At 41.3% G+C, this 26,895-nt stretch overlaps 1 protein-coding gene across 1 annotated transcript in view; it reads right to left on the reverse strand.

Annotated features, from left to right (window-relative positions):
• Tmem236 (transmembrane protein 236) overlaps positions 1 to 26,895 on the reverse strand; it is a 53,486-nt gene that overhangs the window by 11,931 nt on the left and 14,660 nt on the right. The window contains exons 2-3 of the mRNA XM_052157453.1: positions 21,811 to 21,883; positions 17,340 to 17,481 (exon numbers count right to left, since the gene is read on the reverse strand). Coding sequence (XP_052013413.1) covers positions 17,340 to 17,481; positions 21,811 to 21,883 — 215 coding nt within the window. The remainder of the gene's footprint in view (positions 1 to 17,339; positions 17,482 to 21,810; positions 21,884 to 26,895) is intronic.

Genomic DNA, 26,895 nt, shown 5'->3' on the forward strand with positions numbered 1-26,895 from the left:
CTTAGTAGACAAAGCTATTTGTATGAGAAACAAATCTTGACTGCTGAAAAAAGAGAAGTGCAAAATAAGAGAGAGAGAGAGAGAGAGAGAGAGAGAGAGAGAGAGAGAGAGAGAGAGAGTAAATTACATGAAAGCAGAGGGGACCCTATCTGAGAAAATGAAGGTGACCAACAAGAGAGGAGAAGGGAAGACAGAGAAGGCCAGGAAGTGTGTATGAATATAAGTGACAAAAAAGAATAAAGGAAAAAACTAAAATCCTTTTGCCAACCTTAAGAATACCATACACAATACCAGCTTGACAAATGATTGCAAACTCAGCGTTGTTTCAAGGCCAGGAAGTGGCACTGTAAGAAGTGACAAACTGTGGTTACTGGGAACTGTAATATCTAAGAAGAGCTATTGCTCAGAGCACCAGGTCCTTAGCTAGGGTTTGGTTTTGAAAATATACTGAGTCAGTGAATCTTTAGTAAAGTTGGGTCTTGGGAAGATCATGTTTAGATTTGGGGGTGTCATCTTGACTTCCAGTGTGGTGACCTAGATGAAGCAGGGATCTCTCCCTAGTGAAGCAAAAGCAAGCTGAACAAGTCAAGAAACATGTGGGCCATGGGAGTAGTAGACCAAGAATGAGCTACCAAGAACAGAAATGCTGCAAGTTCAAAGCTGACCACAGGACTACTTGCTGCTATATAGATGAAAGATAAATAGGTAGATAGATAGATGATAGATAGATAGATAGATAGATAGATAGATAGATAGATAGATAGAAAGAAAGAAAGAAATATATAGATGTCAGCAAAATGAACAAAAGGTGTGAGCTTAGAGGCTCAAGGTGTCCTGAATGCATTGAAAACTATAGTGCATTTGTGTCACTGGTTGAAAGAATTTTCTGTCTCTGTCAAGGGAACAATTCAAAGACATTATTTTGGTAACAGGTAGAGTTTCAGAAGGTAATCTTTGCCTGCTCGACTTCATCATTTACTTGTATTGATTTATTTCTACCTCTCACTTATTCCCCTGATGTCTTGATAACTCTCAAGGAGAGTATATGACACGCCAGAGCAAATCAGTGGTGAGGCATTTTCAGATGATGTGTGTTCCTCTTTCAAAGAGAAAAAACTCATAAGTTATACAAGTCGAATGAAGGAAGGCCATGGGGGGACTGGAGGGGAGGAAACGTAAAGATCCAGGGATTAAGCTGATACCAAAAGTCACAAATCAGACTCCCCAATGGTTCTTCTGATCAAACAAACATTAGGATACCACATAAAAGCTGAGCATGATGTACATACTTCTAATCCCAGCACTTGGGAAGCTGAGGCAGCAGAATCACCATGAATTCAAGGGCAGTCTACATGGCAAAGGCTACATAGCAAGAATTTGTCTCAAAAAGTAAAGACAACTGAGTAAAAAGCATCACTGCATCAGGCCTGAGCTGGACTTTACAAAGTTATGAAGCAAGTAGAATGGAGATAGACAGATAGCCCATGGGATCTGTTCCTAGGATGTTCACGGGGTGCCACATCCAAGGATGCTCTAGTTCATGCTAAAGATGATACAACATTTACAAATAAGCTATGCATATCCTCTTGTGGACTTTACATCTCTATGCTGCTTATAAACACAATAGAGCAACAATGTTCTATGATTGTTATGATATATATTTTCAAGGGATGATAAAAAGAAGTCAGTACATAGTCAGTGCAGATGTAATTTTTCTCAGGCATATGCTTTGTGGTATGTGTTCCTGTCTGTGTGTGTACACTGGCATGTCTGTGTGTGTGAAGGCCAGCTGACTTGGGATCCCCCTTCACTTGTTCTGTACCTCATTTTTCAGAAAATTTTATGGACCCTGGAGGTAGCAGATTCATCTAGGCAAGACAGCCCTACACTCTTTTCTCTACTTCCCCAGCTCTAGGATTGCAACCACCTGACTTTTTTATATGTATTCTGAGGACTTCATGTCTGCACAACAAGCACATCATCCACTGAGCCATCCTATCAAACCTTTCAAACATTTTTGATGTAAGGTTTGGTGAATCTGTAGATGCAGAAAACATGGATGGTGGGAAGACAGGGCAACTGTAAATTCTGTGATGAGGCACAACCGTGGGGTCTCCAAATAACCACTGTGGGGTCAAGGAGAACTCATCTGAGAAATGACAGATGAAAAGGGAACTTGACCGGAAGTAGGAGTAGCTTGCGTCAATTTCCTTCTGTCAATCAGGAATTGAAAGAGTCGCAGAAAGACTCTTTCTGAAGCAGAAGGGAGGAAGCAACGAAGAGTTAACACTTGCTGTTCTATGCATTAGGCACTAAGCTCTTTATACTTAGAAAGTCATTTACAAAACCCTAGCTACCTGAGCACCTCCTGTTTTCTCCTTAAGGTGATGAGCAAACTGAGGTACAGAGAGATTAAAAGCTATTTCCAAAGTTACAGAATTCACAGAAGTTGAATCCCAAACCCCTAAATGCTATACAACACTGTCTGTAGTAGAAACAGTTTGAATAAGAACTTTGTGGCCAAGATAAATGTTTTAGACCTTATTCTAAACTCAGTAGTAGAAACATTTTTTAAAAGATGTGAACAAGAGAAAGACCCACTTGAAGAATAGAAAGCTCTGGGACCAAGAGGACAAGTGATGTCAATAGAGACATGGTGACACAAAGTGATCTCAATTCTCTGGACACAAAGAATTACTGGGAAAGAAGTAAGATTGGTCTTAGCCAACAGTCTCTGAACTATTTTCTTGGAAAGTAGCATCACTAATGATTCAGACAGAACATTGAAGGGAAGTACAAAAAATTAGCTGTTCTTTTAATATTTCATTAAAAAAACAGGTGGTCACAAAGCATATGTCAGCAAGACACTTGCATAGGACTAAAGGACAAACAGACAGAGCATTCGAGTGTGTGCCCAGGGACATGGTAGTCATAGTGATGCTGGCATGCTAGATTTCTTGAGGTGGGAAGGAAAAACAACCATCAGAGCTAACAAATGATGGGGTGTAGCTCCTCCCTGGAATAGCCTTAATTAAATTAATTAGAGAAGAGAAAATCAAGAGGGTAAGGCAAACAGTAAGAATGACTGAGGCTTCCGATGGTTTGGTCATGGGTGGCTTGGCGCCCATGTGGAAAGTCCACAAGTTTGAGAAATAGAATTGCACTTAAGATCATGAAACAATTCCTCATATTTGCCCATCCTCACCACAAAGAAGAATGCTGCCCTGCCAATATTACTCTCTGGAGCAGAGAGAGCTTATACCCTCAAGCAAGAGCTCACAGTGAGCACCTCTTCCCAATTCTGGGATCACGAGGTAGGGATTCACTTTGGCTATGTACACTGCCCTTTGTAGGAGCGCTTGCACCACGGACACTGGCAAGCACTATGAATCAGGACCTGGGAGATGGCTCTTAGCCAAAGCGTTTGCAATACAGGCAAGAGGGCGTGAGTTTAGATCCCAAGCACCCATCTAAGTGATGGGCATGATCGTTCCCATCTGTAATCTGTAGTGCTGGGGATGCAGACAGGAAAATCCTGAGAGGTCACTGGCCAGCCAGTCCAGGCAAACTGGCAATCTCTGGGTTTAGTGAGAGACCCTGTTTCAAAACAACAAGGTAGATGACTAAGGACTGAAGTAGCCATCCTGGCAGCAGTTTCTGACCTACACATGTGCACATTCATGTGCCTATGCACCATCACACATTTGCACACACACATATGAACATAACTTCACATAAGCAAGCACGCACACAGACACACAGACACACAGACACACACACACACACACCTAGAAGTCAGAGTTCCACCCTGGGGAGCAGCTCTTTGAACACTGACCAGCATATTATTGGCTGTCCCCAAAAACATATGCAATTCCTGCCAAAATGAGGAGGAGAAAGAGGAGAAAAAGAAAGAGATGTAAGAGACATGGCAAGGAAGAAAAGCAGGAGCAACTCAAGACAATGAATCAGCCCATCATCATTTTGGGAAGGGCTCGTGAGCACTTCCTACCTACGAAATAGCTGCACCAACTTCCATTCAGAAGATGATGAATGATTATTCAGAAAATTGAGAAGCCCTGGTATCCAGTTTCAGTTCCCTGTTAAGCATCGCATGAATCTGCTAAGAGAAGCATGTGCCTTCTCTGGGCTTTAAGCAGTGGAAGCTGTTAAGGGAACTCTTATCTGAGCTGGAAGGCTGGAGTTTTAGAGGCTGTTTTCTCTGCTGCCATTACTCCACAGATGGATCTAACGCTGAACCAGAACTGTTGGACCTGGGGCTTCAGTGTTGTTTCTTAACAACCATTTTTGGTTGTTAAGAAAGCTTACTGACTAGAACTTCCTGCTCGCCCCCCAGCTTCTGGTGCAGGCAGTTCTGACCTTCCCCTACAGCTAAAATAAGGTTGGAGAATAGGGTTGCCTTACTATGTATGTTGATAGAAAACAACCACAATAGCATACATTTATAGCATCCACACTTCTAAACATGTTCTGTATATAAAATGATAAAACAACATGCCAAATATTTGGGCTCAAATAATTCTAAACTTGGAAGGTGAAACACTTTGGGTATTTTCCTGGACTGTTACAAATAATTGGGGGATTCAAGTGTCCAGATAGAGGCTAGATTTAGAAATGTTGGTATTGAGCTGAAGGTGGGTGACAAATGGCGAAGCCCATGAAAGTGAGTTTATCCACAGTCTCCAGAGCACCCCTCTTTATTTATACATACTCAGTGGCATGGCCTAATATCTTCTCAAGTCCCCTAGACCACGAACTTCATGAATGACGCCTCAGTCTCTTCTTACTCTTGTACCCCAGCAGTAAATACCCAGCTACCTTACTATGAAATACATATACTAAATAAAGGATGGAAGGAATGTCTGTCCTGGAGTCTGTTAGCGTAAGGGAGCATTGAGCATTCTGGGAAAGAAAGAACTTACAGTAAGGCAGCAAGTTAAAGCATGGAAGTATGGACCCCAAGCAATGCCTCTGGCCATACAGAAAGAAGTACTTTTGAGTCCTGCATAGGCTCAACCACTCAGATTGGCTCCTAACTCTGTCCTTACATGGACTGAAAGACCGAATGCCTTCGAAAGCCCTTGAAGAAATCTGGAAAAGCTGGCACAGTGGCCTGAGAACCTATGTAGCTCTATGGTAACAGAAGATGTGGCATGGCCATGGGCCCAGAGAGTGACAGCCTAGTTCAACATTTGCATAGGACCCGGGCATAAAGAAAGGTTCCACCCCCTGCAACTGTCATTCAAAGGATTTCAGAGGCCTCCCAGACAGAGTAGCATTGAGGGTCATGGGGCTAGGGAATAAAAGCGCTGACGTATTTATTATTCAGAGAACACTGTGTAAGTTCATAGCAAGCAGTCATTACTCATATTCCAGTAACCAACCATGCACACCCTGTGAAATAGGGACCTTGGTAGGAGCTCGGGAAAGGCAATGTTCCCATAGATAGTGTTCCCACTATCAAACTGCACACAACACAAACACAGAGTGAGGGCGAACATGTGGACATGTGTAAACAGTCCCAAATTTGTCTAAGGTAAATACATGTAGACATGGAAACTCAATAGCCCGGGCCTGTGATTCCAAACTTGTCCTGGCTAATATAGCTTTGAAAAATGAAGTTTGGTGTTTATTGTAAAGAAATACATACTGAGTTCTTTATATCTCTTTATTCTCGTCAGACTCTCTGGAAATTTTAACATTTATTCCCAAAACATCTTATAACTTTCTGTATTCTTGTCTTGCATACTAAATCCGTTCATGGCTGTTTGCTCATGGAGGAGAAAAGGGACCATTTTGCAATACAATATTGAAAGCAACTGAAGCTGAGAGTGGAGACGCTGCAGTTGGTACAACACTCGCTTTGCAGGCATTAGGACCTGAATTTGACCTCCCAACACCAACATACACATCAGGGGAGGGGTTGGTGCATGCTTGTAATCTCCATACTTGGGAGGTAGAGGCAGGCAGTTCTCTGGGACGTCCTCACAAGCAAGCTTAGCCCAATTAGTGAGCCCCAAATCCAGTAAGTGCTTCTGTCTCACAAAGCACTTGTCTCACAAGATGGGCAATTCCAGAGAAACAGCAGAAACATTGGTCTCCAGACATATGTTCAGACACATGCATGTGTACCCAAACACACACACACACACACACACACACACACACACACACACACACAACTGACCTCATAAAGTGGAGCCTTAACTCAAGGCTCTTTAGCAATAATACCCTGTGTCTGTCTGCTGGCACAAGCCTCATGCCAAGAGCATTTTGGGACCTGTCTTTGGGATCTTAGCCTGACAGCTGGTACTTCATTAGGCGGTATAAATCAGAAATCTGACTCTCCTCTCCCCCACAGTCTGGGAAATGGACATTTATTTCTTCAGAAAAGGGAAAAAATCCTAGATCTATAAAGCTTTCTGAAACTTCCTTCTCTGTGGCAAAGGAAAGCAAGGGAACAGACTGCTTCTTGGAACAGCCCTGGACACGGTGTTCCTCAGACCCAGCCCCCAGCACATTGCTAAATCGCACATCATGGAAACCTAGCTTGCACTGTATGTGCCCATATTGTTTAATAAGCTGTTCCTTAAAAAGAAACAAAGAGGAACTCAAAATGTCATTTTTTTTTTCAGAAAAATAGCCCATGTCCCACTTTTTCCTTGTCTGGGGGTTCATACACATATATAGCGTGTTGTAATTGCACACACACATACACACACACACATACACACACACACACAAAAAAAAAATAAGCACTAACTATCTTTGGATGTGGCCTGCATTTCATACAACACAAGACCCCTTATTTGGTTCTCATATATACCTGTGAATGAGTACCATTGCTCTTAATTCAAGATCAAACCAAAGTTCATTCAGTGAGGTTTTCTGTTTAACAATCTGCATGTGTCCACATCTAAACCCAGAAGGTCTAGTTTCGCCATGTTTAGGATGAGTCATGTTTTGAATTCTAGTTTAGAACTGTACTTGGCTCCCCGCAGCCATCTTCGCTCCATGACAGATCAGACAGGCATCACCAGGTACTGAGATATCCCGAGTTTAAGATCTCTGAGGGCGCAAACTGCCAGGGGTCTGCCTGTGCCCAGGACCTGGGCAGATTGGCGATTCATCTGTGTACCAGCTGGTCGTGGGTCCTGTGCCCTACGAGGTGATCAGCATTTGGAGTGACTCCTGCCTCCATTTTCACTCCCTGATGGAACAGAGGGGCAGCACCATGTATTGAGATATCCCCAGTTTAAGATCTCTCGGGGCACAAACCGCAGGGGGTCTGCCAGCGCTCAGGACCTGGGTAGATTGGCGGTTTGTCTATGTGCCAGCTGGTCGAGGGTCCTGTGCCCTACGGGGTGATCAGCATTTGGAGTGACTCCCCGATGCCATATTCTCTCCCTGACCGAGCAGACAGGAAGCACCAGGTTCAGGAGCACTGAGACAACTCAAGTATAGCATTACTTGGGGTAAGACACAGCAGGGCTCCAAGAGCACACAAGAGGGGGACAGCACATCAGCAATCTGTGCCAGGGGAAACCCAGTCATCCAGTGGTGCAGAAATAGCCTTATAGGCTCACAGGAGGTTGAAGCATCAGCCAGTAACAAGACCAACTAACACCAGTGAGAAGTAGATGGCAAAAGGCAAGTGTAGGAATGTTACTAACAGAAATCAAGGCAATATGGCAGCATCTGAACCCAATTCTTCAACAACAGCAAGTCCTGGATACCCCAACACACCAGAAAAACAAGATTTGGAATTAAAATCACTGGTCATGATGCTGTTAGAGGAACACATGAAAGACATAAATAGATCTCTTAAAGAAATTCAGGAGAAAAATGATCAAAAGTTAGAAACACTTACAAGAGAAACACAAAAATCATTTAAAGAAATTCAGGAGAATATGGGTGAAAAGATAGAAGTCAATAAGGAGGAAACACAAAAATCACTTAAAGAAATACAGGAGAACTTTGGTCAACAGGCAGAAGTCATAAAAGAGGAAACACAAAAATCTCTTTAAAAATTACAGGAAAACACAAACAAGCAAGTGAAGGAACTGAACAAAACCATCCAGGATCTAAAAACAGAAGTAGAAACAACTAAGAAATCGGAAAGGGAGACAACTTTGGAGATAGAAAACTTTGGGAAGAAATCAGGGGCCATAGATGCAAATGTCAACAACAGAACACAAGAGATAGAAGAAAGAATCTCAGATACTGAAGATACCATAGAAACCATGGACTCAACAGTCAAAGAAAATGCAAAAAAGCAAAAAGCCTGTAGTCCAAAACATCCAGGAAATCCAGGATACAATGAGAAGATCAAACCTAAGGATTATAGGCATAGCTGAGAGTGAAGATTTACAACTGAAAGGGCCAGCAAATATCTTCAATAAAATTATGGAAGAAAACTTCCCTAACCTAAAGAGAGAGATGCCTATGAATATACAAGAAGCCTACAGAACTCCAAACAGACTGTACCAGAACATAAATACCTCCCATCACATAATAATCAAAACCCCAAATGTACTAAACAAAGAAAGAATATTAAAGGCAGCAAGAGAAAAAGGTCAAGTAACATATAAAGGAAGACCTATCAGAATTACACCAGACTTCTCACCAGAGACCATGAAAACTAGAAAATCCTGGGCAGATCTCATGCAAACTCTAAGAGACCACAAATGCCAGCTGAGACTACTATACCCAGCAAAACTCTCAATCACCATAGATGGAGAAACCAAGATATTCCATGGCAAAACTAAATTTACACAATATCTTTCCACAAACCCAGCCCTACAAAGGATAATAGGGGGAAAACACCAATACAAGGAGGGAAACTATACCCTATAAAAAGCAAGATAGTAACCTTCTTTCATCAAACCCAAAAGAAGATAATCTCTCAAATATAAAATTAACATCAAAAATGACAGGAAGCAATAACCACTATTCCTTAATATCTTTTAACACCAATGGACTCAATTCCCCAATAAAAAGACATAGACTAACAGAGTGGATAGGTAAACAGGACCCTACATTTTGCTGCATACAGGAAACACACCTCAGTGTCAAAGACAAAAACTACCTTAGAGTAAAAAGCTGGAAGACAATTTTACAAGCAAATGGTCTCAGGAAACAAGCTGGAGTAGCCATTCTAATATCAGATAAAATTGACTTTCAACCTAAAGTCATCAAAAGAGACACTGAAGGACACTTCTTGCTGGTCAAAGGAAAAATCCACCAAGAAGAACTCTCAATTCTGAACATCTATGCTCCAAATGCAAGGGCACCCTCCTTCGTAAAAGAAACTTTACTGAAGCTCAAAGCACACATTGCACCTAAACAATAATTGTGGGTGACTTCAACACCCCACTTTCCTCAATGAACCGATCAGTAAAACAGAAACTAAACAGGGACACAGTGAAACTAATTGAAGCTTTGGACCAATTGGATTTTATATATATATATATATATATATATATATATATATGTGTGTGTGTGTGTGTGTGTGTGTGTATGTATATATATAACATTTATTTAATATATATTAAATTAATATATATATTAATATGTAATTAATATATTAAATATAAATTATTTAATATATAATTTATATATATTACATTTCATCCTAAAGCAAAAGAATATATCTTGTTCTCAGCACCTCATGGTACCTTCTCCAAAATCGATCATATAATTGGTCACAAGACAGACCTCAACAAATATAAGAAGATCGGAATAATCCCATGCCTCCTATCAGATCACTATGGAGTAAAAGTGGTCTTCAGTGGCAACAAAAACAGAAAGCCCACATACACATAGAAACTGAACAATATGCTACTCAATGATACCTTGGTCAAGGAAGAAATAAAGAAAGAAATCAAAGACTTTTTAGAATTTAACAAAAATGAAGGCACATACCCAAATCTATGGGACCCAATGAAAACAGTGCTAAGAGGAAAAGTCATAACCCTGAGTGCCTCCAAAAAGAAACTGGAGAGAGCATACACTAGAAGCTTAACAGCACAACTGAAAGCCCTGGAACAAAAAGAAGCTAATTCACCCAGGAGGAGAAGAAGACAGGAAATCATCAAACTCAGGGCTGAAATCAATCAAGTAGAAACAAAGAGAACCATACAAAGAATCAACAAAACCAGGAGCTGGTTCTTTGAAAAAATTAACAACATAGATAAACTCTTAGCCATACTAACCAAAGGGCACAGAGGATTGAAGACCCAGTAATAAACCCACACACCTATGGTCACTTGATCTTCGACAAAGGACCTGAAAATATCCAGTGGAAAAAAGATAGCCTTTTCAACAAATGGTGCTGGTTCAATTGAAGGTCAGCATGCAGAAGAATGCGAATTGATCCATTCTTATCTCCTTGTACTAAGCTCAACTCCAAGTGGATCAAGGACCTCCACATAAAACCAGACACACTGAAACTAATAGAAAAGAAACTGGGGAAGACCCTGGAGGACATGGGCACAGGGGAAAAGTTCCTGAACAGAACACCAATAGCTTATGCTGTAAGATCAAGAATTGACAAATGGGACCTCATAAAATTACAAAGTTTCTGTAAGGCAAAGAGACTGTCAAAAGGACAAAACGGCAACCAACAAATTGGGAAAGGATCTTTACCAACCCTACATCAGACAGAGGGCTAATATTCAATATATACAAAGAACTCAAGAAGTTAGACCCCAGAGAACCAAATAACCCTATTAAAAAATGAGGTACAGAGCCAAACAAAGAATTTTCACCTGAAGAACTTCAGATGGCTGAGAAACACCTTAAGAAAAGTTCAACATCAGCTGGGCGTGGTGGCGCACGCCTTTAATCCCAGCACTTGGGAGGCAGAGGCAGGTGGATTTCTGAGTTCGAGGCCAGCCTGGTCTATAGAGTGAGTTCCAGGACAGCCAGGGCTACACAGAGAAACCCTGTCTCGAAAAACCAAAAAAAAAAAAAAAAAAAAAAAAAAAAAAAAAAAAAAAAAAAAGTTCAACATCATTAATCATTAGGGAAATACAAATCAAAACAACCCTGAGATTTCACCTCACACCAGTCAGAATGGCTAAGGTTAAAAACTCAGGAGACAGCAGGTGTTGGCAAGGATGTGGAGAAAGAGGAACACTCCTCCACTGCTGGTGGGATTGCAAGATGGTAAAACCACTTTGGAAATCAGTCTGGTGGTTCATCAGAAAACTGGGCATGACACTCCTGGAGGACACTGCTATACCTCTCCTGGGCATATACCCAGAGGATTCCCCAGCATGCAATAAGGACACATGCTCCACTATGTTCATAGCAGCCTTATTTATAATAGCCAGAAGCTGAAAAGAACCCAGATGTCCCTCAATGGAGGAATGGATACAGAAAATGCGGTATATTTACACAATGGAATACTACTCAGCAATTAAAAACAATGAATTCATGAAATTCTTAGGCAAATGGTTAGAACTGGAAAACATCATCCTAAGTGAGGTAACCCAATCACAAAAGAATACACATGGAATGCAATCACTGAGAAGTGGATATTAATTAGCCCAGAAGCTCTGAATTCTCAAGACACAATTAGAATATCAAATAATACCCAAGAATAGGGAAGGAGAGGGCCCTGGTTCTGAAAAGACTTGATCCAGCATTGTAGGGGAGTACCAGGACAGAGAAAAGGGAGGGAGTGATTGGGAAATGGGTGAGGGAAGAGGGCTTATGAGACCGATGGGGAGGGGGGAACCTGGAAAGGGGAAAGCATTAGGAATGTAAACAAAGAATGTAGAAAATAAAAAAATTTAAAAATTAAAAAAAAACTGTAGTTGGCTCGGATATCTTTAATATATACAACATCATTAATCAAGGGCACCCTCCTTCGTAAAAGAAACTTTACGAAGTTTCTTTAAATGGTTTATTTTAATTTTACGCACCATTAAATGGTTTATTTTAATTTTACACTGTGTGTGATATGTACATGTGTGTGTGAATGCATGCTCCCAAACACATGCATGCAGGGAACAGGGGAGGGTATTAAGGATTTACACACTCTGCCTGAGTCACCCCAGCCAGCCAGAGCCTCTTACTGAGCCTGAAGCTAGGATTCCAAGATCCTCCTGCCTCACACGGTACACAGTACTGTAGTTAGAGACGTGTAAGGAGCCTCCCCAACCCCCAGCACTGGGCCTGCACACACATAAGCAGCTTCTTATGTGGTACTGAGGATTTCAACTCATATCCACATACTTAAGCAGTGAGGATTCCTACCTGCTGGCTACCTCCCAAGTTCCTGTAAGTGGTTTTTATATGCTATAAGCCATTCTAATGGTAGAAATACAAGAGAGGTATAAATCAAAACCTTCTATTGAGTCAAGTAACTTACTGTATTATCTTACCTAATCTATTAATTATTTATGAATGAGCAGACTTGTACCCTATACAGAATTCAGCTTTTTGCTTGCCCTGCTCAGTTTGGTTGGGCTTTGAATCAGGGTCTTGTTACACAGCCCATACTGGCATGGAACCCAGGATTTTCTTGCCTGAGCCTGTAAAGTACTGAGATTGCAGGGGTGGCCACCAGGCCCAGCTTCGAGTTTTCTTCATCAGACTTCATTTAAGAAAAAAAAATATTTTTTTCATTTACAGAAAAAGAAGACTTTTAAGCATAATGTCAAAGGCCAAACCAATAAGGATAAATCGGTAGCTTAAACTATGAAAACATTAAAAATTCTTTCTCTCTAAACCACCACAGCAAATTGAGAGGCAAAGAAATGCTGACACCGATGCTGCAGCTATGGCCGGCAGGGCTGAGTGTCCCTGACTCACGGGATTCATAACCACCCAGGACACAAAAGCCCAACGACAGTGATATGTCACAGTTAAAAAACTAAAGTTACCAATGAAACGAGATCTTTTCAAACACAACCACAATGTTTACAAAAGTAAGGTCAGAAAGCCATGCTATTTTGCCTCTAAAATTAGTGAAAAATAAATTAGAATGAAAGTCATGGTTGAGAGGGTGTGTATGTGTGTATATCTGTGTGTGTATGTATGTAAGAAAGAGAGAGGTGTGAGTGTAAGTATACTTTTATATGTGTGGAGTGTAGGGTGTTGTATGCATGTGTATGTGTGAATGATGTATATAGGGTGTGCATGTGTGTGTATATATGTTATGTATGTGTATGTGTGTATACCGGGTGTGGTGTGAGAGATTAACATGTGTGTGTATGGTATGTGTATGTAGTGTGTGTGTGTGTGTGTGTGTGTGTGTGTGTGTGCTCACACCACTGCTTAGGAACTGAATTAGAGCATTTGGAGAGATAGCAATCTTTGGCAACATATATGAAAAGCTTTACCATCCTATGTGAACTTTGAGTGAGACATTTGACATGGCATTTGTCCTAAGGGAACATTGACCTGAGTTCCTGAGGTCTCTGCAGTGCCCAGCCCAGGACTGTGAGTATAAGTAACAGGAGATGGCAGGATGGGGCTGGGAGGAGTGGAGGGAAGGAAACTGTTGTCAGGATACAATGAATGAAAGAAGAACACATTTTTACAAAACATAATTTTAAAAGGTTAACTAAAAGAGGAGAAAACAGCAAAGACATATTCACTTGTGTTACCAAGGTCCCTGAAGTGCTTTGCCTAGGACTGGGAGTTAAAGAGATGACACCACAGGAGTTGGACTCGGGCCTTTGTGAGCAGATTTATTTGAAAACCTTACCCTGCCAACATCATACCTGGCATCTCCTCTGCTCCGCAGAGTGCTGAGGTTTTCCACTCAAATAGGCGACTGACCTCATCTCCAGCAAGCCTTCTCTGTCTGTGCTAGAGGCTCTAAGGCAGTCCAACCACTATTGCCACACACCACACCTGCTTCCCATCCCCTTCTATAGTTCGCTGTGTGAGCAGCCAGCCTGTAGCCACTGTCTTCTGGCAACACGGTTGCCAAGGAATCTGGGTAGCAACATAGTTGCCAAGGAAGGAGTCTGGGCATAAGCAGATGCTGCAGGTCTTCTGAGGACACTCTGCACTTCCCCGCTGATATCTCCAGGCTACAGTCCAGAGGCGGTTAACTCTTTCCATCCCCAGCTCCTGTTTGGCCATTCACTTCACTGTGTGGCTTCTAATTCCCACACACAGTGCAGTGCCACTTTAAAAGAGACTACCTGAACTGTATAATACGTGCACTCTGCCCTTAATATGTCTCCCCTTCCTGATTCAAGCACACATTGCGTGACTTGCTCTACCCGGATCCCTATTCTATACAACAACAATAATAAAAAAATAAAAAATAAATAAATCACACAAATCTAGGTGACAATCATAGGTTAGTTAAATATACCATGAGTCATTAATATAATGGAATAGTATTTGACCAATAAAAATGGTGGCGAAGTAGATAAAATAATAAGATTAACAAGCCCAGTATATACTGTAGGGAAAAAAAAAATCACAAAGTAACTTCTTTTAAGTGAGTATGTAAGAAGATCCCATCAATTATACACTTCTAGCTTATAGAATTACAGTTGGTTTATTTTTTACTTTAGTGTTGTTGTTGTTGTTGTTGTTTCTTGAGACAGGATTTCTTTCCTGGAACTAGCTCTGTAAGCCAGGCTGGCATTATTTTTTTTTCCTTTTTAAGATCTCTATTTTATTACGTCATTAGATGAATATATATTGTTTTGTAAAAATAAAACATTCAAAAATGAAAGGGTTCGAAACAGTGCAATGAAAAAGTTGTGTGGTTTGCAAGAGCACGGAGTGCCGACCCTGTGCATTCCATCAGGATAGGCAGGAACCCTGGCTCTGAGCAGCAGGAGCTACGGGGAGGCATTGTGTGGGGTTCGGGGTTCCTTCTGCCTTTGGATGACGTTCTGCCTATAGAGCCCTGCTTCCCAGAGAGCCAGGCCTACAGAGATCCTAAGGTCCTTCACTTAGATCCCTGGCGGAGGAGGCAGAGGTCTACAGTCCCAAAGGGGCTTCTGGATTAGTGGCAGTAGGCCTTTTGGAGAAAACCCTCCTGTTATCTCCAGACAGAACAAACAAAAGCCCTTATTGTCCCACAGAATAAGGGACTGAGACCTTTGATCTAATTAAACCTCCCTCACTTCCTTCTCCAAGTCTGCTCCCAGAGTTTGCACTGAAACTATCGAAGCTGTTTTGCAAGTTTTCCGAGTGACACATTGACAAACCAGTCACAGATGCTTTTAAGAAGGCAATTACTGTTCCAGCAAGGTTTGTTGACAGATAGTGGAACATCCAACCAAGCTGCTTTTACTTCTGGAACACGCCCACAGGTTACATGCACACTTGACTTCCTAGCAGTCCAAGCTTGCTCAATGGAGAACATTTGCTCTCCATGTCCACCTACAAACCCCTGCAAAACTCAGGCCTCTCCTTTGGTCTCTGCTGACCTCTAACATCTAACATGACATGAGCGTCCCTTCATCTGCAGTTGAATATAGTACTTTACACAGAGATCCTACATCGCTTTTAATACTACCATTTTGTAACATTGGGTCTAACCTAGGCTAAAAACACTACTTAACTGAGTTCTGCCAGTAGGACTGAAAACTCTCACCCAGCCACTGATATTCTTATTTTTTATGCTTGCATGTTTTTCTGTGGGGCTGAGAGATCCTGACAGAGGCAGGGGAAGGAATCCAATGGTGTACATCATTGCCATCACCATTGCCATTCAGGCAATGGAATATCTATTATAAATCCTGAAGTAAGGAGAGACATTTAAAATAAAGACATCTGACTTTCAAGGGAAGATGGAGCTTGGTAGCACTGTCCCCTCAGTGTGTGGCCCTTGGGCTGTCATTGAATTGTCACCTGTGTGGTGTTGATTTCAGCTTTGTAGGAAAGTGGCTTGTCTCAATTTTACCAATGTGAAGTTTGGCTTTGTTTTTATAATCCATAATTTAATATATGCAACTCTCTAAATTGTAAGTAGGATGTAAAGAATGTACTGATTCTTGTAGCAAAAGTCTTTAAACAAAATGACTTTTTTGTTACTTTTATTGTTTGTTTTTTGAGACAGAGTCTGGCTATGTAATTCAGGCTGACTTCCAACTCTTGGTCCTCCTGTCTCAGCAAGAATACAGGTATGTGACACCAAACAAGGCCCAAAACTATTTTATTCCTCTAAATTTAAGAATTTAAGAACATTTCAAAAAGGCTATGTCAATAATGTTTTCTTGCGAGAGGGCACATTAAGCTTTATTGGTATTAAATATTAAATTAAAAATATATCAATAAAAAAAGAAAAGAAAAAATATTAAATTAAATAATAAGTATTAGGTATTTTTACAAATTTATAGGCACTACCAAGATATAAATAAATAATAATGGCTGGTATCAAAGTACATTTTAAAATACTTATGTCTAGGTATCTTAATTTTCAAGCTTCTCTCAGTGACTAAAAAAACACTGTCTCTTGCATCTCTGGTATCTGGGACGTTCTAGCAGTTTCCCCCATTGCCCCCTCCCCACTGTTCCTAGGACACAGTGGAGATGACATTAGCTGAAATACCCATCTGGAAGATAGAACCTGAAGAGACCAGCTCCAATAGATAGACATGGCCTCCAGTTGAGGGATGGGGCCATCCACCCATCTCAAAATCTTTAACCCAGAAATGGTCCTGTCTAAAGGAAATGTAGAGGGGGGGAAATGGAAAATGACCGAAGGAAAAGCCATCCAGAGAGCGCCCCACCTGGGACCCATCCACAGACACCAACTCCCGGCACTATTGCTGATGCCGAGGTGTGCTTGCAGGCAGGAGCCTGGTATGGCTCCCCTCAGAGGCTCTGAGCCTGGCGGCCCCAATGGAAGAGTTAGGGGGAGTACTGAAAGAGCTGAACAGGATTGCAACCCTGTAGGAAGAAGAACAATATCAACTAAGCGGACCCCTCAGAGCAACCAGGGACTAAACCACCAACCAGAGAGCACACGTGGAGGAATCCATGGCTCCAGCTGCATATGTAGGAGAGGACTGCCTTATCTGGTATCAATGGGAGGGGAGGCGCTTGGTCCTGTGGAGGCTTGTTGCCCCAGAGAAGGTGGATGCTACAGGGGTGAGGCAGGAGTGGGTGAGTGGGTGGAGGAGCACCCTCTTAGAGGCAAAGGCAGTGGGGGTGGGAGGCTGGGAGTTTGCATAGTGGAGACCAGGAAGAGGAACATTTGAAATGTAAATAAATAAAATAATTAATGAAAAAGAAACACTGACATTAAACATTTTATTAAGCAACAGAATAACAGAAAAGATAAACGCTAAATAAAAAAAAATTTAAGTATTGATATTTGAAAGGATACTTACTCTTTTGACTCCCTCTTAGAGGATATATCCTGAGTTTTTCAATAATGTCAACCACGATCAGGGACAACAGAACCAGAGATACTGGCAGATCAGGTAAGGAATCAGGCAACGAATCAGCTGAGCCATTGATATTCTTTTGAACCTGTTTTCAGGAAGCCACAGAAGCACATTTAATCAGTTTGCCTTATTCATTCTAAATTCCATCAATAGTTTCTTAACTACATTTACTGAAAATGTCAAAGTCCTGGTTTTAGCTTCTCAGGTTTGAACCACAAGTCTTCGAACCATTTCTAAATATGTAATGAGGATTAACACAAGGTTTTATGTAAAATAGGATCCCCTAAATGAATGCCAGAAGTATAATAATAAAGGGCTGTGTATGCAGCTCAGTTGGTAGAGCCCTTGCCTAGCAGATAGGAGGGCCTGGATTTGATTTTGATCCTCATTTCTGGTGTGTGTGTGTGTGTGTGTGTGTGTGTGTGTGTGTGTGTGTCTGTGTATGTGTGTGTGTGTGTGTATCTGTGTCTGTGTCTCTGTGTGTGTTTCTGTGTGTCTGTGTCTATGTCAGTGTATGCTTGTATGTGTGTATCTCTGTGTATGTATATCTCTGTGTGTCTGTGTCTGTAAATATTTATGTGTGTATCTGTATATATGTATTTGGATGTATGTATCTGCGTGTGTATATGTGTGTAAGTGTATGTGTATAAGTGTGTGAGCATGTGTGGGCCCAGTAAAAGTGAAATGGGCCATTCCTCCCAGTTTCCCTGCTAAGCGGAGCTCTGACAGTCCCAGGTAAGATCAGCCTAGCTTTCTTCTTATCTGCTTATGGTTTCTATGAAGAACAGACAAAACAGACTACAGCATGTATCAAACTCATGGTGAAATATTGGAACTTTTCTCTCAAAGACAAGACAAAGATGCTTTCATGATCAGTTCTAACCAGCTTGTCCTGGATATCTTAGAGCGCCTAATAAATCAAGAGAAAGTAAAAAACTGTATTTAAGAATGAAAAATTAAACATCTTTCTCATAGCCTGTGCAACTATATATGGAAGAAATGATGCCGACTGGATGTATTCTTTTTAATTAGTAGTGACAATAAAGACATAAAAATAATTTTTTAAAAAAATGAAATCACTAACTGGAACTTCATGCCAATTATCATGCTCATTCTAAAATGCATGTAGAAATAAAAGGGCAAGCAGTTGTAGAAGAAAGGAAAGATAGAGCAGTTTGCTCTTTTGCTTCTACAGAACACTTATAAAGCCACAAGAATAAGCTGTGCAATGTGAGTGAACACAGAATACACAGGCAAGGTGACAAAACAGGAAGCATGTGCACAGCTCACTCACATGAACAGCTGGCTTAGAGGACTTAGAAGACTCTATTGAAACAGACAAAGGTGCGGGAGAGATGGCTCAGCGGTTAAGAGCACTGACTGCTCTTCCAGAGGTCCTGAGTTCAATTCCCAGCAACCACATGGTGGCTCACAACCATCTGTAATGAGATCCGATGCCCTCTTCTGATGCATATGAGGACAGTGTATTCATATGCATAAAATAAATAAATATATGAAACAAAGAACTAATTTTTTATTTTTTTACAAAATGGTACTCAGCTCATTGGGCAAAAAGCAAAAATAAAATAAAACTTGAACAATCCCATCTCTATACAATATAACAAAACACTTTATTAAAGCTGGTCTGTGGATCCAAAGGAGGAAGAGGAGGAAGAGGAGGAGGAAGAGGAGGAGGAAGAGAAGGAAGAGGAAAACACATTTTCCAGAAGATGAGATGAGATCTTTGGGACATTCCACTTTAGATTCAAAAGTCATCTCAGTTCACTCACTAGAAGCATTTTGTACAAATGAAAGAGTTGACAAATCAGATAATTTTAATCAAAACAAAACAAAACAAAAAACTTTTTCATCAAAAGACAACAAATAAAATTGTGAAGGCAAGTCCCAGGATGAACATATTACAGTACATACATTTTAATAAGGTTGTAATTTGAACATGTAAACAGCACTTTCGCATCAATTTTAAACAATTCTTTTTATTTTTTGAGATTATAATATAATTACACCATTTCCTCTTTCCTCTCCTCCCTCATAATTCTTCCATGTTACCTACTCTCCACCTCTCCCCTTTCAAACGGTCTCTTTTTCTTTAATTGTTGGTGTGTGTGTGTGTGTGTGTGTGTGTGTGTGTGTGTGTGTCCTAAATACATAAATACAACCTGCTCACTCTGTAAATCAATTTTAAAAGACAGGCAAATATGAATAAGCCAAGCTGAAAAGATATGCAATCTCACTAATTTGGACAAATGAAATCTTAAAGTCTAACGAGTTTCAAAAACATGTCCCTCAAATGCATTAAAGACAAAATGCAAGTTCTGGTAAAGAACAGGAAGGCTTAGAGAGCATTCATTCTCTGTTCCTGGAGTCTGCAGACAGACAGATGTCAGCACAGTCTTCCTTGATACTTTCTTGACGTAATGGATTGCATTGGATGGTTGGATATTGTATAACATATAACCCATCTATTCTCCTCCTATATTTGTTAAATCAACTGACGCATCACACATCTGTAAAAATGTTTGACCTAGTTCCCGGCAGCATAAGCTTGAAATGGCAACAACTGAATTTGTCATCAAGAACAGAACTGACCAGACTGAGGGGTGTCTAGTGAGTGAGCGAGTCCTCACCTCAAGTGTGCAAGGCCCCAGGTGCCATCCTCAATACAGCAGCAACAACCACAGCACAAGAGAACTGTTCAGCTAAATTGTAAGTTACACCATTGGGCTGAGTGTACCTCAGAGGTACCGGATTCACTTAGCACCCACAAAGGTTCAATTCCAACACAACAAAATAAATGAGTTATAATAGCTTCATGTTGAAATACTTGCATCTGTGGCAATGAAAACAAGTGAACTATATCTGGATGTAAACACATGAATGACCCTCACATCATACTTTTGAATAAAATAGAAGACATACGCCATTATGGAATCAATAAGTGAAGTTGGAATTTGACTTCCCCTAGTAGAAAATTCAAAAGTAGGTAAATGTAAACATCATGGTGAAGGGAGGAAAGAAGGGAGGGCTGGCAGAGCCAGTGGGGATGCTGAGTCTGTTTGCATAGAGACCCATTTTGTGGCATTCTGTTGATAATACACAGTTGTGCTTCACGTAGGTTTCTCTTTATGTGTGACACATCAGTGGGAATTCAATAAAAGAAGAAAAGACATTTATACAACAGGTGAGACATCTTCGGAAATAACAAGAAAAAAGTTACCATATCCCAGATATGCTATCCCTTCATGAACTGAAATTAGAGCTTTCGGGGCCACCTCCCCCACCCCTCCCCACAAGTGATGGTGTTCTCTGTCCCAATATCTTGCAAGTTAATAACATCATTGGTAAGACCTTTCCTGACTTCTATGGAAAGTATGGGCCTTTCAACCAATGGATTTTGCCTATGAATAGTCCTGATCTATGATCTGGTTGTCTGCTGGAAATCTTTTGAAGTCATATTTCATCAAAACAAAAGGCTATCAACATAGTTAACATGTGCAAACTATTCATCAGTGGGTGACTTACCAAAGATAAGTGTGTAAGAATGTAGATCGACTGCCATACCTTACTCTTTCTGACTTTGCAATATACTCTTGTATCACATACACAAGCATAGAAGTAATATGCGTTTTAAAAACTAAATGCCAGGTTATCCCTCAAATAATGGAAGTAACGATTATCTTACAATAAGGAGTGTGTGTGTGTGTGTGTGTGTGTGTGTATGTGAGTGTGTGTGTGTGTATGTGAGTGTATGTGTATGTATGTTTATGTGTGTGTATATGTGTATATGTGAGTGTGTGTGTGTGAGAGAGAGTATATGTGTGTGTATGTGAGTGTGTGTGAGAGTGCATGTGTGACTATATGTGTATGTGAGTGTGTGTGTGTGGTTTTGTGTATATGTGTATATGAGTGTGTATGTGTATGTGTGTGACTGTATGTGTGTGCATGTGTGTGTATGCGTGTATATGTGTGAGTGTTTGTGTGAGTGTGTGTGTGAGTGTGTGTATGTCTATATTTATATGTGAGTGTGTGTGATTGTGTATATGTGTGCATATGAGTGTGTTTGTGTATGTGTGTGAGTGTGTGTATGTGAGTGTAGGTGAGTGTGTGTGTGTGAGTGTGTGTGTGAGAATGTGTGTATGTGTATGTGTATGATTGTGTGTGTATGTGTGTTATGTGTGTGAGTGTTTGTGTATGTATGTGTGTTGTGTATGTGAGTGTGTGTGTGTGTGTGCACACGAACATGAGCGCACACACGTGCATGTGCATATAATCAATTTGAAAGAAGATTGGAGTAATCACAGAGAATGCTTTGGGTATGCTCCTCTCTCGAAATTCAAATCCATGCCATTCTGAGTGTCATGCTCTTGCAGCGGAAGGAATGAATGTCGCATACCTCGGTCACTGCTATGGAGAAGCTGAAGCTGGGCAGAGTCGTGAGCACAACACACATCACCAGGACAGGCCGCCTAGCAAACAGGAAAAAAAATAAGCAACAGCAATATCACGGCCCTTCAACAGTTCCTGTTAACATTTTGCTAATTTTATAGTTCCTCTTTCATCCATCTATAGCTTTTTCTAAGAAGCTCGCTGCTTCCCTGTTTCCATTTCCCAAATGTTTGAGCATGGCAAAAAAGTAACAATATGCAGGAAAAAAAGAAAACCAGCATTCCTTTCTCTAACAAACAGTTGAGAGGTTTCCCAACAGGCCAAGTAATTAGTAAGCTAGTGATTGAGATATGAAATAAATATCATACTGTATTTATGACAGGAGTGTGGGGATCAAATGGATGCTTACCTTTTTGAATTAACAGGACAAAAGACAGAGCTTTTGCGCACATGTGTGTGTGTGTGTGTGTGTGTGTGTGTGTGTGTGTGTGAGTGCAGATGCTGAGTACAGGCACAGAGTGACAGTGTAGCATGCCAGTGGTGGTCGGAGGGTAACTGGAGGGTTATCCTCGCCTGCGTGTTGTTTGTGCCTCAGTTTCTCACTATTTTACCTCCGGGTGTGCTGGACGAACCCATGAGTTTCTGGAGTCTCCTATCTCTGCCTCCTAAGTCCCCATAAAAACACTAAGTCTGATCCTTTATGAGGATTCTGGAGCCCAAGTCCCCCACATCCCCTGCTTGTGGGATGAGCCATGTCACCTTGCCTAACAAAGTTTATATTTTTGATTACAACAAAGTATTTACCTCTCCTTTCCCTGAACACCTTACCTTAATTACATTCATATAAAGTGCTCCTCCATATAAGAGTATCGAATATTTTAAAGTATTAATAATTTCTCTTTACTTCTTCATGCCTCTCTTATCCCAGTTCCGTCTTAGACACAACGTAATCAACAGAGGAGACAAGGTCCCTCGGAAGCCATACCCACTACAACCAGTGAACACTGTGTGCCATGGGATTTAAAATAGGTATGTCAGGACTAATTATTTTGTTCCTTTAATAAAATAAAATATAAAGAAGGAAGCCGGTTGCCTTGCTTTGTGTCTCAGATCAGAACTACATTTCTGCAGTGTGAAGCTACCATGGCTAAGGGATGGTAGCTAAGGACAGTAGCTAAAGGACAATGGCTAAGGGACTGTAGCTAAGCATGCGTGGGATCCCCATCCTCATAACCCGACTTTGGAAAGAGGAGAATGTCCAGAGGATTATTCCTTCTCTAAATAATTTCGCTCAATCACTGAAATCATTCCCATGGTTTTAATTACTAACCTGCTTCCCCGGGGCATTCATTGCACACCGTACTTTCCCCTCAGCTCTAGACTTAGACACCTAACAGCCATCTCTACCTGAAAGTTTAAGAAGCAGTACAAAGTAGAGATACATAAAGAGAATGGAAGACCTCCCCCACATGCACTGCAACCCACCACCCCTCCCCCACACACACTGTAACCCACCACCCTTCCCCCACACACACTGTAACCCACCACCCCTCACCCACATGCACTATAACCCACCACCCCTCCCCCACATGCACTATAACCCACCACCCCTCCCCCACATGCACTGTAATCCACCACCCCTCCCCCACATGCACTATAACCCACCACCCCTCCCCCACATGCACTGTAACCCACTATTCCTCCCCCACATGCACTGTAACCCACCACCCCTCCCCCACATGCACTGTAACCCACCACCCCTCCCCCACATGCACTATAACCCACCACCCCTCCCCCACATGCACTGTAACCCACTATTCCTCCCCCACACTCACTGTAACCCACCACCCCTCCCCCACACTCACTGTAACCCACCACCTCTTTCTCCACAACCTCCTGGGAAATCCAAGTCCAACCCACCCTCTGCTCACACCAGAGCCAGTCCTGGTCCTGTGTCAGCTTCCACTTGTAATTTTTCCTAACAGGTTTCCTGTGAGAGCTTCCGTTCTTGAAACCATCTAGTGTCTTCCTCTCTTTATCTCTGCCTTATGCCTTGGAATAGGGTCTCTTGCTGATCCTAAAGCTCACCATGTCAGCTAGATCATGTCAGTGACTTCTCTGTCATCCCCCCCTCCATCTCTGTCCCCACAATGCTAGAGTTACAGTACACACACACACACACACACACACCAAGCGTTTTACATGAGGGGAGGGATTGACACTATATTTCTCATGCTGGCACACTTACCCATCTTGCCACCTCCCTGGAATCACATTTTAAAATGTAAAACACATTTTATCACCATAGAAGGCTGGGGGTAAAGGGTGGGGCATTTGCTTGAAATAGCACAAAGATTCAGTCTGGAGAGATGAGAAGGGTTTATAGACAGATGGTTGACAGTGATCGTTGCCCCGCAACACAAATGCACTTAATGCCTCTGAGCAGTACACAAAATGGTTCAGGTCATAAATTTTATCTTAAGTATATTTTTCTGCAATCACAGACATCTCTGGTAGACATGCAGTGCTTTTGAAATTCAACTCATCCCTCTCACCCTATCCCACACTTTCTTTGAGAAATCTTTCCTCCTGTTTCTCCTCATTTAAAATGATCTACCTTTCCCCAAAACAGGTGTCACCACTCTTTCCTGTTTACTGTTTATCTCTCATAGTGGAGATGCCTGTATTGTCCAACCATTGTATTTTTGGAGGCAATGTACTTTTTAAAAAAGATCTGTAATCTGTGTGTGTGTGTCTACTTTTTGTCTGGTTTCACAGAGTCACAGAGAAGAATTTTGACCCAGGACAAGTTCTTCCCCAAGTCTTGCTCATAAAAATGGAGATTTGGGATGTTTTGGATGATGTTTAGATGAACTTTGAACACTTGAACACTGAGCTGATACTGAAAAGAATAAGACTTTTTGAGAGGGCAGGATGAATGCACTTTCTGCAAGAAAAAAAAGTTTGAGGGTTCTAAGGGTTGTATGCTGTGGGGCAAATTTGTGTTCCAATTATGGTTGAGCCACTATTTCTAGTCCCTCAGAACAGAAACAGAATAGAAATTTGAAAATAGTTTTTACTAAAGTAAAGTAATTACTCTAAAATAGAATATTAGGAAAGATTTTAAGTCAATATGATAGGAAGAGTTTTGGAAGCAGGCATGCACAAAGGGAGAAGGACAGGAAGAATATCATGTGATCATGGAACTCGAGACCAAGATGGCTGGCCACCGCTCCATGCTTCCCAATGAGCATGGAGCATTCTCTCTTAGGTCTCTTCAGAAGGAACCGACATGGCTAGGTCTTTGACTTCAGACTCCTAAGTGTCTAAGATTTTGAGATGACAAGTTCTGTGATGTCACCAAGTTTATACACTTTGTTCTAGCAAGTTTCAAATACTACCGCATAACTCTAGAAGATGAGAATTTTAGCCAGAATATTAGCAGCATCTTCGAAAGCCTGCTTACATTTAAACTAACTGGATGCCACTGTATACAAACAGCACAGAGGAAAAGAAGACCCGTGGCGTGGTGGCACGTGACTATTGCAAAAGCACAAGCCTCATGGCTTTGACAGCCATGGTTATTGAAAGTGCAAAGAAAAGACTCTCTCGAGTGTTGAGCCCAGGCTACGAAGACCAAGCTCAAGCACAATGGGTTAAAACTTCCTGTTTGTACAGCAAGTTTGGCCCTGAGATTACTCATGGAGGAAGCTTGGTGGGCGGAGAGGGCAGATAATTTACTTGGGAAATGACTCTCTGCTAAGAAACCTAAAAGATTCTCTTTTCCCTAAGTTGTTAAATCAAAGTTCCCTGCCACAAGCTTCCCTTGAATCTGTTAACTTCCCCAAACAAGAACACTCCTGTACTATCTTCTAAGTTGCCACTGACTGCTGAGTACTTTGGTGAAGACAGGGTTTTCCTCACCCAGATCCCACAAAGGCTTCTCAGTGATGCTGAAGCTGATGAGGAAGCTTTCATTCTTTCCCTCCAGGCTCTCCACTCCAATCCAGTGTGCTTGACTGCAAATCCCAGTGGCTATGACGCGACACAGCTCTTTTCTTTCTGCTGGCTCCTTGCAAAACACATTGGTCTTCTCCCACGCCTTAAACATAGTCACTTCTTCCCCAGTCAGCTCAGTATCAATCCCTCTTCATGTGTGGAGATATCCTCTACCCTCTTTCTGTCAAGCTCAGCTCAAATTAAATCTACTCCGACACCTGTCGCCACATATACCCAACCTTGAAAATCTGCTTCATTCAAAGCACCATAGAGAGAGACAAGGTGGGGCATAAAAAATAATTTTTAAAATAAAATGGGTGAGGGAGCAACCTCTCAGATGTTGGCTGGGCAAACATGAAGAGCAACATCAAAAGCCAGGCAGTGTAGTGTGTTCCTACAGTCTCAGCAGAAACAGAAGGATCCCAGGGCTCTTCTAGACAAAATAGTCATGTCCTGGTTCAATGAGAGATATTATCAAAAAATAAAATAAAATTGGACAGCAATAGAGGAAGACAGCTAGCATCAACCTCCAGGCTTCACACATGCACACATACATATATGCACACACAAGAGTGCATGCATACAGACATACATTCATACAGACATACAATAACAAAACTCTCCATTACTATCAATATGACATCAGTATTTTCCATGTATAATTGTGTAATTTCTACAACAGACCACAATCTTTAAGGAAGTGCCTAGTGTGATAAAAGATGTCTCTGTAATTGTTTCAAATAGTATCAACTAATTGAAGAAATTGTATAATGAGATAGTTTGGAAAGGAATATCAGGGTTAGAGGGTAGACAATCTTAAATGCCAGGGATATGGTAATTAGAATCCCTGATGGTAGTTTTGGAAAAAATCCTTTCAGGTAGTGAATGGCTAATATGTAGATGTTTAGTTAGAAAAGGATTACATTATTGAGAAATTGGGAATTTCAAAGAAGTCAAATAGCTAAAGTTATAGCTATTTATGCAAGCCCTTGTTTTTCTTAAATCATTAGAGTACATTGGTAGATTATTGTGACCTAAAGAATTTCTGGTGAGATTATTTTGGCTATGACATTTTATGCGACTTGACTGGAAA

This window comes from Apodemus sylvaticus, chromosome 14, assembly GCF_947179515.1.
Source record: "Apodemus sylvaticus chromosome 14, mApoSyl1.1, whole genome shotgun sequence".
Classification (NCBI taxonomy): domain Eukaryota; kingdom Metazoa; phylum Chordata; class Mammalia; order Rodentia; family Muridae; genus Apodemus; species Apodemus sylvaticus.